Source organism: Sminthopsis crassicaudata, chromosome 6 (genome assembly GCF_048593235.1).
Source record: "Sminthopsis crassicaudata isolate SCR6 chromosome 6, ASM4859323v1, whole genome shotgun sequence".
Lineage (NCBI taxonomy): Eukaryota > Metazoa > Chordata > Mammalia > Dasyuromorphia > Dasyuridae > Sminthopsis > Sminthopsis crassicaudata.
Window position 1 is genome coordinate 237881192 of NC_133622.1, and position 10172 is coordinate 237891363.

General features: G+C 36.6%; 1 protein-coding gene across 1 annotated transcript; it reads left to right on the forward strand.

The window, feature by feature from the left end:
- Nucleotides 1-2157: 2157 nt before the first annotated feature.
- On the forward strand, nt 2158-3084 carry LOC141546209 (vomeronasal type-1 receptor 1-like). Its single transcript, XM_074273899.1, has one exon. It carries the CDS (start codon nt 2158-2160, stop codon nt 3082-3084), a length of 927 nt encoding a protein of 308 aa, XP_074130000.1.
- Nucleotides 3085-10172: the final 7088 nt, after the last annotated feature.

A 10172-nucleotide genomic window follows, 5' to 3' on the forward strand; every position in this document is an offset into this window, starting at 1 on the left:
GTTGTGACTGCTCTCAAAAAAATTACTGAGCTTTTATTCATTTGGTATAATTTTTTTTAGGATTCTGCATGGATACTCACAGAAATGAATGAAAATTTAGCAATACAAATAAGTCCTTTTCTAACATATCATATTATTCTTATAGAAAACATATAAGCTAACTCTATGATGCTAATGTTACTGATGTAGGATTGAAACATAGAAATTACTTGATATGCTGATCTTCATGCTGTTAGTGGGGAGCAAAGAGGGGTTCCATCTATTTGATCTTTGTATACCAACAAAAGCTCTCTCCTCCACATCTTATTGGCATATATATTATGTATGAAGCTTTAAAGAACCAACATTTTCAAACTCTGATATAGATCAGAGTATTTTAAAAAGATATGTTTGTGTATGTTTCTCTCCTTCCCAATTAGATTTCATCCAAAGCTTACGTTATTGTTTGTTCACTCCCAAATTAACACTGATTTTCAAAGAAGCCCTGTTTTTTGTAACATTAAGTTGATATATAATTGTATGAGTTTCACATCATAATCAGAAAGGAGGCGTTGATTTGCTGTCCAGGATGTATTCATAAGAACCATAGAATAGAGGAGGTATTAGGATCCCTTGCTTTTGAAACTGTTTTGAGTAAACTTATAAAAAATTTGTAGCTCAGGATTATTTTCTGGATTGGTTCAAAGCTGACTTTTTTGTCAATAAAGAATATATAAGTAGAGTCTATGAGATGGATAATATTGTCCTTGGGAAAACTGTTTCCCTAACACTTTCCTTTGGATGGGTGTTGCTATTCCCCTGATTTAGAAATCTCTTCACTTCTTAGGATCTCCATTAAGAACTGTATGCCTTTTGCCATGCTCAAAACCTGTGCTGGGAAAAAGTTCCCTATCAGTAACAATTGCATTTGTGAATATTTCTCTGTGCTCATAGATGTGCCGGTATTAAAGGCAACAGGATCATTGAAATGAACGAATTTATGAGCTTTGCAATTACAGTAACCTACTGCTGAAAAGAGTTCTTCAATGATATCTGACAAAACTAAGTACAGGTGCATCAGCACCACTGTCCACAATCGTGTGGATGTTGCCTGACAAATCCATTTTAGGCTCCAAAATTACAAGTGTTGTCATGGAGAAGTGACTATAGCAATAAATGATCAATAGGTGGATTTAGAAAAGTACAGAACAACCTCACCTTATAAAGGGAGATATTATTCAAATATAACAGAGATACACAGGTATAGATACAGAAATACAGAGACACACAAGCATTGTATAGTCTCACATAGATGCATATACATATGCTTGTATATGTGTAATTATAGATATCTATGTATATGCATGAATACATTTACATTTTTGTATAAGCTCATTTGTATATGTGTGTCTGTTTATATATATATGTACTCACACAATAAGCCTTTATATATATGTATATATATATATTTATATATAGATATATATTTAAAATTATCCTTTTCTTCAAGTATTGAAGGAAGAAAAGGAAGAAAAGTGGAAAAATAAAATTTAAAAGTATATATCAGAAAACACGTAAAAAAAGACCAGAGATAAGGAAAAGATGGTGATCTCTGAACATGTGTCATATATATTATATATAGAGAGTCTTTTCATAAGAAAATTTCTTGCTTTATATTATAAATCCTTCCTTATGTCTTATTATGTATATGGCAAGGTGGTCTTTTCCTATTTTTTATTTTATTTATAAATCCTAAGGAAACATATATTTATTAACTTTTTTCTGGAAAAAAAATTATCAGATCATATGAGTTTAGGTTTTATGTGGGCTATAACATATCAATGCCATTCTAAACAAAAGGCAAATATATTAACATAAGTATACAATCAAGTAAGTACATAAACACATGAGATATAAAGTATAATTAAAATCTATATTTACAAAAAAAAATACGATACCCCCAATTAAGAATATTTGCATCAAGAAAGTAAAACAAAAAAAATAGAAAACTTGTGCAACATATTTTCCAAAACTGTGTTTCTGTAACAACTAAGATCACTTCTTTGATGAGAAATGTGCAGAATCTAATTTTGAATTCTTGATTTTATAACAGATATTTCTTTCTTCATTCCCAGGTCACTTTGGATCTCAATATCATTGTGTTCCACAGAATAAGGAATGAAGTCTAACGATGACATCCTCTGCATTTTATATATGCTTCAGATTATAATTGGAGTCTTTGGGAATGGTTTACTCCTTTTCCTGTTTGGCTTTAATTTAGTCACTGGTCAAAGGATAAGACCACTTGATACAATTTTTGTTAATTTGTTCCTCTCCCATATTGTCATGATTGTTTTCAGGGCAGTTCCTTCTGCAATCCAACTTTGTGTCCAGAAAATTTTCCTGAGTGACACTGAATGCAAAATCATTGTTTATCTGCAGAGAGTGTCCCGGGGACTTTCACTTTGCAATACCTGCCTCCTGAGTGTCTTCCAGGCCATCACCATCAGTTCCAACAGCCCCAAATGGGCAGTGCTGAAAGCCAAAGCACCAAAGTACATTATTCCATCCTGTGTCTTTATATGGGTATGCAATTTGCTGGTAGATTCTTTTGTGCCTCTAAGTGTGACTGCTATTAGGAATGACACAGTCAATAACCTTAAGAACAACCTAGAATATTGTTCTATAGACTGGCGTGTTCTTTCTACCTCAAAAGCACTTATCTGGAAGACACTTTATGATGCAGTATTTCTGGCATTAATGGCAATTTCCAGTGGCTACATGGTGTTCATTTTGTTCAGACACCACAGGCAAGTCCAACACTTTCGTAGCACTGGAGACAACCCTATTGCCACCCCAGAAACCAGAGCTACTAAAGTAATCTTGTTGCTCATGACTATCTTTGTATGCTTTTATTCAGTTAGTTCCATCAGTGTTATTTTAATGGAAAAATCTAAAGATCCAAGCCAGTGGATTATATGTATACATATATTTTTTACTTTATTTTACTCAACAGTAAGTCCTTTTGTTTTAATCAGTAGTGATTCACAGATCCTCAATTGTAACATTTTCAAAAGAATTACATTTCTCATCCTCATTCTTTAAAATCTTAGACTAGATACATTTAAAGCATGAAATTTCAAAGAGGAAAATAAATTCTAAAATCTCAATTCAAAAGTTTTATTTGTGAAAGAGGATACTGGAGTAAAAGTGAAATTTTTCTTCATTAGGAAATGAGCATTTTTCGTTTTCAGATACATTGTTCTGGCCACCAAACCAATATTTTTTTTTCCAAAGCAGAAAGAGTAATGATAAATGACAGTTGGTACAAATTCCAAATTGTGTTTCCATCCCTCATAGAAGACACCTTAATTGGCACCAAGTTCAATTGACCAATTGACAAAAGAAGTTAAGGATTTGTACAGGTTTAACCAGACATGTGATAAAAAATTTTAATGTTATTTTTCATTACTAGAAAATCACAGAACTTACCACTTTGTCTCTGTTCTCTAGATTTAGTCCATGACTTTTAATTTTCCTAATGCTTTTTTCTTACAGTAATGAGATTTTTAAAAACATTTTCCTTTTTCCTCAAATATATCTCAATTCTTCAGACATTATTAAAGAGGTGAATGAAACAGGGAGTATGTAAGGACACACCGAGTGAGATAGAGAGGCAGAGAGGCAGATAGAAAAAGAGAGACAAAGAGTGAGACAGAGAGACAGAGAGAGAGAGGTAGACAGAGACAAAGAGAGCAGAGAGACAGAAAGACAGAGACAGACAGTAGAGAGAGATAGAGAAAGACAGACAGACTAACGCATAGACAAAGACAGAGATGGACAGAGAGAAAGAGAGAATACTTTGAAAAGTATTGATAGAAACGGTGTGGCTGTTCATTTGCTTGGGAGAATGGGAATAGTTAATTTTGTCTCTGAGATTCAAGATCCAATTTCTGGTCACAAAATTTACATTTTGGTGTTTTTGTCTAAGTTCTTTATATTCTGCTTATTTTTAATTTTTCTCTGAAAAATTATTAGCAACAAATTTTATTGTTTTTTTTTAGAATGTTCACATGCATCTCTTAATATGTCCACCTTCCTTTATCATTACTCACATGTTATGTTAATGAAATTGAAGCTCTTCCAAGGGAGGCTAAGTTAATACTAATAAAGATGCCATAATAATGCCATAACAGAACCATGTGACAAATTTTGGACGTTAGGGTTAAAATGTCTGTCATGTTTTATATTCTTTGAATTACTGTTGGACAAGAAAGTATAGACCACCAATTTGACTGCACCCCATCCTTTATTGTGGTGGCGTAGTTATTGTATCCTTGAAACAGAACCTTTTCCTACCACCATTTCTGACATATATTCTACCACATCTGAAGCTGAGTGGATAGTGTAGTATTTCCAATGAAAGTGTTGATTTCAATTAAGCACGTCCCTCTTTGTTAATGCTAGATACTTGTTTCCATCCTGCTGTCACCATGACCATTGGGTAGCTTTAATTCATTGTAAGGGTCGGGGGAAAAGTCAGGTACCATGCAATCAGGAAGTAAACCGAGGCATCTAGTCTGAGATCCCCCCATGTGATTTGCTGTGAGTTAACAGGGACCCCTTCATGGGCAGAAACTCTGGTCACATAGAGATTGCACTATTAACAGGAGGTGTCTCCTTCTCTGATTGGCTCTGGGTATGACCTAGAGACCCTATTTAAGCTGTGGGGACTAGGATGTTGGTCCTCTTTCATTGGGAGCCCTGCTAGGAGTAGTAACTAAGAGTGTGCAGGAGGTCAGAGGGTAGGATGTAAACACATGAATAAATATCCTGAGCCTGCATACAACTACTCTCAAGTGCTCTATTGTGTATTTAAATCCTTGTTCCTATGAAATGATGGCCAAGGAACTCTGAATACCTCAGACACAGTTGACCTTGGTAAAATTGGTTTAAACACTGCAAAAGTGACCAGAGATTTCTCCGAGGGCTTGGGAATTAGGAGAGACTTCCAGTAGTGAATGTCTTGTGGGCATTCACACTTTATGAGCCCTCTTGCTCAGAATTAAACTTAAACTTTAATTCAACTTCCTCTTCTCAAATAAGCATTATGTTAGAACCTGGAAGCTTGGAGTTTTCTACAGGAGAAATAAATCTCCATAGAGTTTTATTATTGAGCCAGGCTTTTGGATCAATTAAATCCAGGCAAAGCAAAGATAGGAGGAATTCACAGGAGAATTGGGAAATTTTAATTCAATCATCAGGCAACCAGGTGAAAGAAGGAATAGAGGACTTTATTTGAAATGACTGCATTAGCACCCTGGATACCTTAGAATCACCCAGAGTCAGGATAAGCAAAAGTCCTTGGTCTTTATTCTTGGACTTTAGTGGTAGAAGTGAAGGGAATGGATACATAGGATATCAAGGACCTCAATTCTTCATCTCCTGCCCAGAAGTGACCCTGGCTAGTCTTACTCCACCTCCTACTATTCTCTGTATACACCAAATGATTGGGCCAGCACAGGATAGTGGGAAAGACCATTTTTTTCAAGCATATTCTTATATTGTCCAATCAGTAATTAGCCATAAGTGGCCAGATCTCAGTGCATTAACTCAAGAATTTCAGCCCTTTATATCTCCCTCTTTTTTTTTTTTTTTTTAATACAGGGGGTCACGCTCCCTTCCCCAGAGATCTCAGGAATGGAGGTGAAAAGCACCAAAGGGAAATGGGGATTGCTGGCGGGTTTCTGGGCTAAAGCGTCTTATTAGAAACAGGTATGCACAAACCCATAAGCATGGGAGGTATTACACAAGCACCTAGCAATAATGCACAGGCTATTAGTGATGACTTTCCCTACAGCCAGTGCAGGCTCAATGTGGTGTAACAAACAAGAACTGTACATGCAAGTAGTGATATAATAAACAATATGAATCAACATGGTCTTGTAAAAGAGTTCCAGAATCCTAGAAGGAGAACATATAAACAATAGTCACACAAACACCTTCTTCAGCAGCCAAGAGATAATCCAAAACCAATCTATTGTCCATTGCTTCATGTGTCAGGGAATCCAATGATCTCCACAAGTTTTTGAAGTCCTGCAACAGTCTTTTTATATGTTAGTTAATGATTCCTGGAGATTTTGAAGTTCTGCAACAGTCTTACATTTGTAAGAAAATCCAGTGATTACTGAGGGTTTTCAAGTCCTACAACAGTCTTATCATGTCTCAGAGGATCCAATGATTCCTGAGGGTTTTCAAGTCCTATAACAGTCATTATGATGTCTCAGAGAATCCAAAGATTCCTGAGGGTTTTGAAGTCCAACAATTTTTGATGTCCATGAGTCAAATGCCATAACTACCAGGCTCTTTCAGTTTCTTTTACTTTTGGAGAAGTATCATAATATCTCTGTTTCTCTTCTCTGCTCTTGCCAGCCCTTGAGGATTACAAGGTATGCCAGTGGTGTGTAAAATCTTATATTGTGCACAAAAGTGTACAAAATGTTTAGAAGTATATGCAGGTCCATTGTTTATTTCTATTGCTTGTGGTACCCCATAATTGTAAATGCTTGTATAAGGAATTAAGTGACGACTTGGGCTGTCTCTTGCTGCTGGTATTGCAAAAGTGAATCCTGAAAAGTTGTCTACCACAACGTGGATAAAAGACAGACAACCCAAAGATTTATAATGAGTCACATCCATTTGCCAGATTTCATTAGGTTTGAAACCACAAGGATTCTTCCCTGGAGGCAGTGTAGGAGCTTGGAAAAGAAGGCAAGCTGGACAGGCTTTTCCTATGCTCCTAGCTTCCTCTCTTGTTATTCCAAATTATAAAGGTAAAGCTCGGGCAGCATGATGATATTTAAAATTAGATGCTTGGTCTTCTTGAAATAAAGGAGTGTTGTCAACATAGTTAGAAGTCTATCTGCCTTTGAATTACCTTAAAAAATAAGACCTGGAAGTCCACTATGAGACTGGACATGCAAGATATAAATCTTACCTGGATGCTTTCTCACTTGCTCTTGAAGTTCCTTAAAGAGCTGATATATATGAGAGGCTACGAATTTTATTTGGGCTGTGGCAATTCTTTGTACCACATCTACTGAATAGGTAAAATCAGATATTATATTTATATCTCCTGGACAATAAGTAAGAGCTAGAATGATTGCATACAATTCATTCTGCTGAGTGGATTGAAAAGGAGTTCTGACTACTTTCTTTATAGGTAAGTTATGAGAGTATACAGTGCAAATGTTATGTTTGGATCCATCTGTAAAAATAGTTGGTCTTTTAAGAGGAACTTTAGAAACCTTTTCTTCAAGAATCCTTTGCCAAGTATGTAACAGTCTGGTTATCTTTAATGGAGACTGATGTATAAAATTTGGAGCCATGGCTAATAAAATTTGCTACTCTGGGATGGTTTCACAGCACACATTAACTTGTGCATTAGTATAAAAGGTGTATATCTGGTCAGGTCTTACCCCAGATAATTGTACTGCTTGCTTAATGGCCTTTAATAAAATTCTAGCCACAAACACTGGGTAAGGAGTAAGGCTTTGTTCTGGTTGTGCTGGGAGATTCACCCACTCTATCACACTGTTTCCCTGATGAAGGACTGCTCTGGGGACCTCTTGTGTAGCAAAAATCAATATTTCCAAGGGTTTTTGAGTGACTCTTTCAACCACATTGGATAAAGACAGTTTACCTTCTCTCAAAGACTCTTGAGCATCTTTTGTAAGCTGGCGTGGTGAGGTTAAAGCACTGTCCCCCCTTAACATGTCATATAAGGGTTGCAATTGATAGGGTCAAGCTTAATACTGCACACATGCATTGGATATCTCCTATCAATTTCTGAAAGTCATTTAAGGTGTTTAGCTTCTCTGTTCTTAAGAAGAGTTTTTGTACTGTAAGCACTTTAGGGTATACTTCATATCCTAAATATTGAAAAGGAGCATGTCTTTGAATTTTTCTGGAGCTGTGTGCAAATTGTAGTTCCTTAGTTTCCATGGTCTTTTGTAGACATTCTCCTAACATTTGTTCCTCAGGTGCACATCTCAATATATCATCCATGTAATGTAATAACATTACTTTTGGAAATGCTTTTCTTACTGGAGTAAAAACAGCAGCAACATACATTTGGCACATAGTAGGGATGTTTTCCATTCCCTGTGGCAAAACTGTCCATTCATAACTTTTATAAGGCTCAGCTACATTAATACTGAGCACTGAAAAGGCAAATCTTTTCATATCCTCCTTATCTAGAGGGATAGATTAGAAACAATCATTAAGATCTATAACCCAAAGAAGCCATTCTCTAGGCAATGAGTAGGAGTTGGAAGTCCAGGCTGAAGAGTTCCCATAGTTTCTATCTCTTCATTTACCTTTCTTAAATCAATCAGCATCCTCCATTTTCCAGATTTCTTTCTTACAACAAATACAGGGGAATTCCAAGGACTTAGAGAAGGTTGTAAGTGACCTTGGTAAGTTGTCCTGTGCTATATCTAATAATACCTGAATTTTATCACTACCTAAGGGCCACTGTTCTATCCACATTTGTGTATTAGTTTTCCATTGGATAGAAACAGTTTTAAGTGTTGGAAGGCCTTCAAAAGCAGTCCTGCTAAAAAATTAAAGTACTAATTTTTAATCCTAATTGTTGTAAAATGTCTCTTCCCCACAGATGGATAAGGATTTTTTCAAGTACAAATGGAGTACTTTTTCTCCTTCAAAAGTCCATCTTAAAGGGATAGCACTAACTTCAGCTGCTATTGATTCTACTATGCCAGACATGTAGGTGTCTTTCTTAATCCTTGGCCAGTGACTGAGTCAGTTGGTACCTCTAATGAATGTATGCTCTGCACCAGGGTCTACCAATTCTTCTAATGGCATGCCATTTATATAGATAGTGAGCATAGGTTGGTCAAATGTCACAGCTACTGTCCAGTATATTCCTGGATTTTGTTGCTTGAATTCAGAATCTCGGCGACTGTCACCAGGTTGCTGCTTCTTCTCCTGGTTGATAATTCACACATTGTCAACTTGTATTAGTGACTGAGATATTATTTACACATTCCCTGGTTTCCCACATCAGTGTATGGATGCACACTGTTTTCTAAGTACTCTCAGGAGATGAAATGGTAAAGCCTACTGTGCCTGGAGGCAAAGGATCCATAGGCTGGAGAGGAACAGATTTCACCTCCCCATGGGGTATCTCAGTTTTCCCAATTGCATAAAACTCTATCCTCCCCAATTGTAATCCCTTTTTCCCATCAGGTTTCTTCCTGGCTGTTTGATTGTGTAATCCCTTTCTCCCATCAGATTGCTTCCTGGCTGATTGTTCATGTCTGAGTACTGTACTTCTAAGCACTCTCTGGTATAGCATCGGCTGCCATCACACCCCAAGTGTTTTTTGCCTTGGGTCCTGGGGCTGGGCCGCCCATCGCGTTTCCTTTAATCTGTTTAGATGGAAGCCTCTGTAGCATTTTGGACATGGTGTATTGGGTCTTCTTGTTCTTTTTTCTTACTCTGTCTCTATGCCAACATTGAGCTTTCAGATACCCTACTTTACCACATTGAAAGCATTGATGAGTCTCTCTGTAAGTCCCTTGCCAAAGGGGACACTGTCTTCCCATCTTGGGATCTTGGAAAGTCTGCATCATAGCCTGGATATAAAAGGCATTTGTTCCCACTGTGGCACAATGTCTTATGATCTCCTCTAAAGGAGCATCCTTTTGTAGTCCTAGTATAATCCTTCTACAAACCTCATTAGCATTCTCTTTAGCAAGTTGCCTTATCATAATGTCTGTTACTGCATTTTCATCATTAGTTCGTATGACAGCTGTCTGTAAAATGTGTGAAGACCTCACCCTTGCCATTTTTACTGGGGAGAAAAGCCCATGCTTTGATAGCAACAGCAGCAATTTGTTCATATGTTGCTAAAGTGTAATTAATCTGTACTGAAATGTCTGCCTAAGAACCTACACCTGTTATTTGGTCATAGGTGAATGGAGGATTAACTCCAGTATGACTATTTTTTGGGCTTGTATCCTGTGGAGCTCACTATATTCAGAAATCCACAAGTATTGTCCAGGTTCTAAGCATGTCTTTTCTATAGATTTCCAGTCCCTAGGGGTTAACACTTCATAAGCCAAATTCTGTAATGACATCTTAACATAAGCTGATGTAGTCCCATAAAG

What these genes read in the sequence shown, in the direction of transcription:
- LOC141546209 (XM_074273899.1), top strand. Translation starts at nt 2,158, where the DNA reads ATGAAGTCTAACGATGACATCCTCTGCATTTTATATATGCTTCAGATT.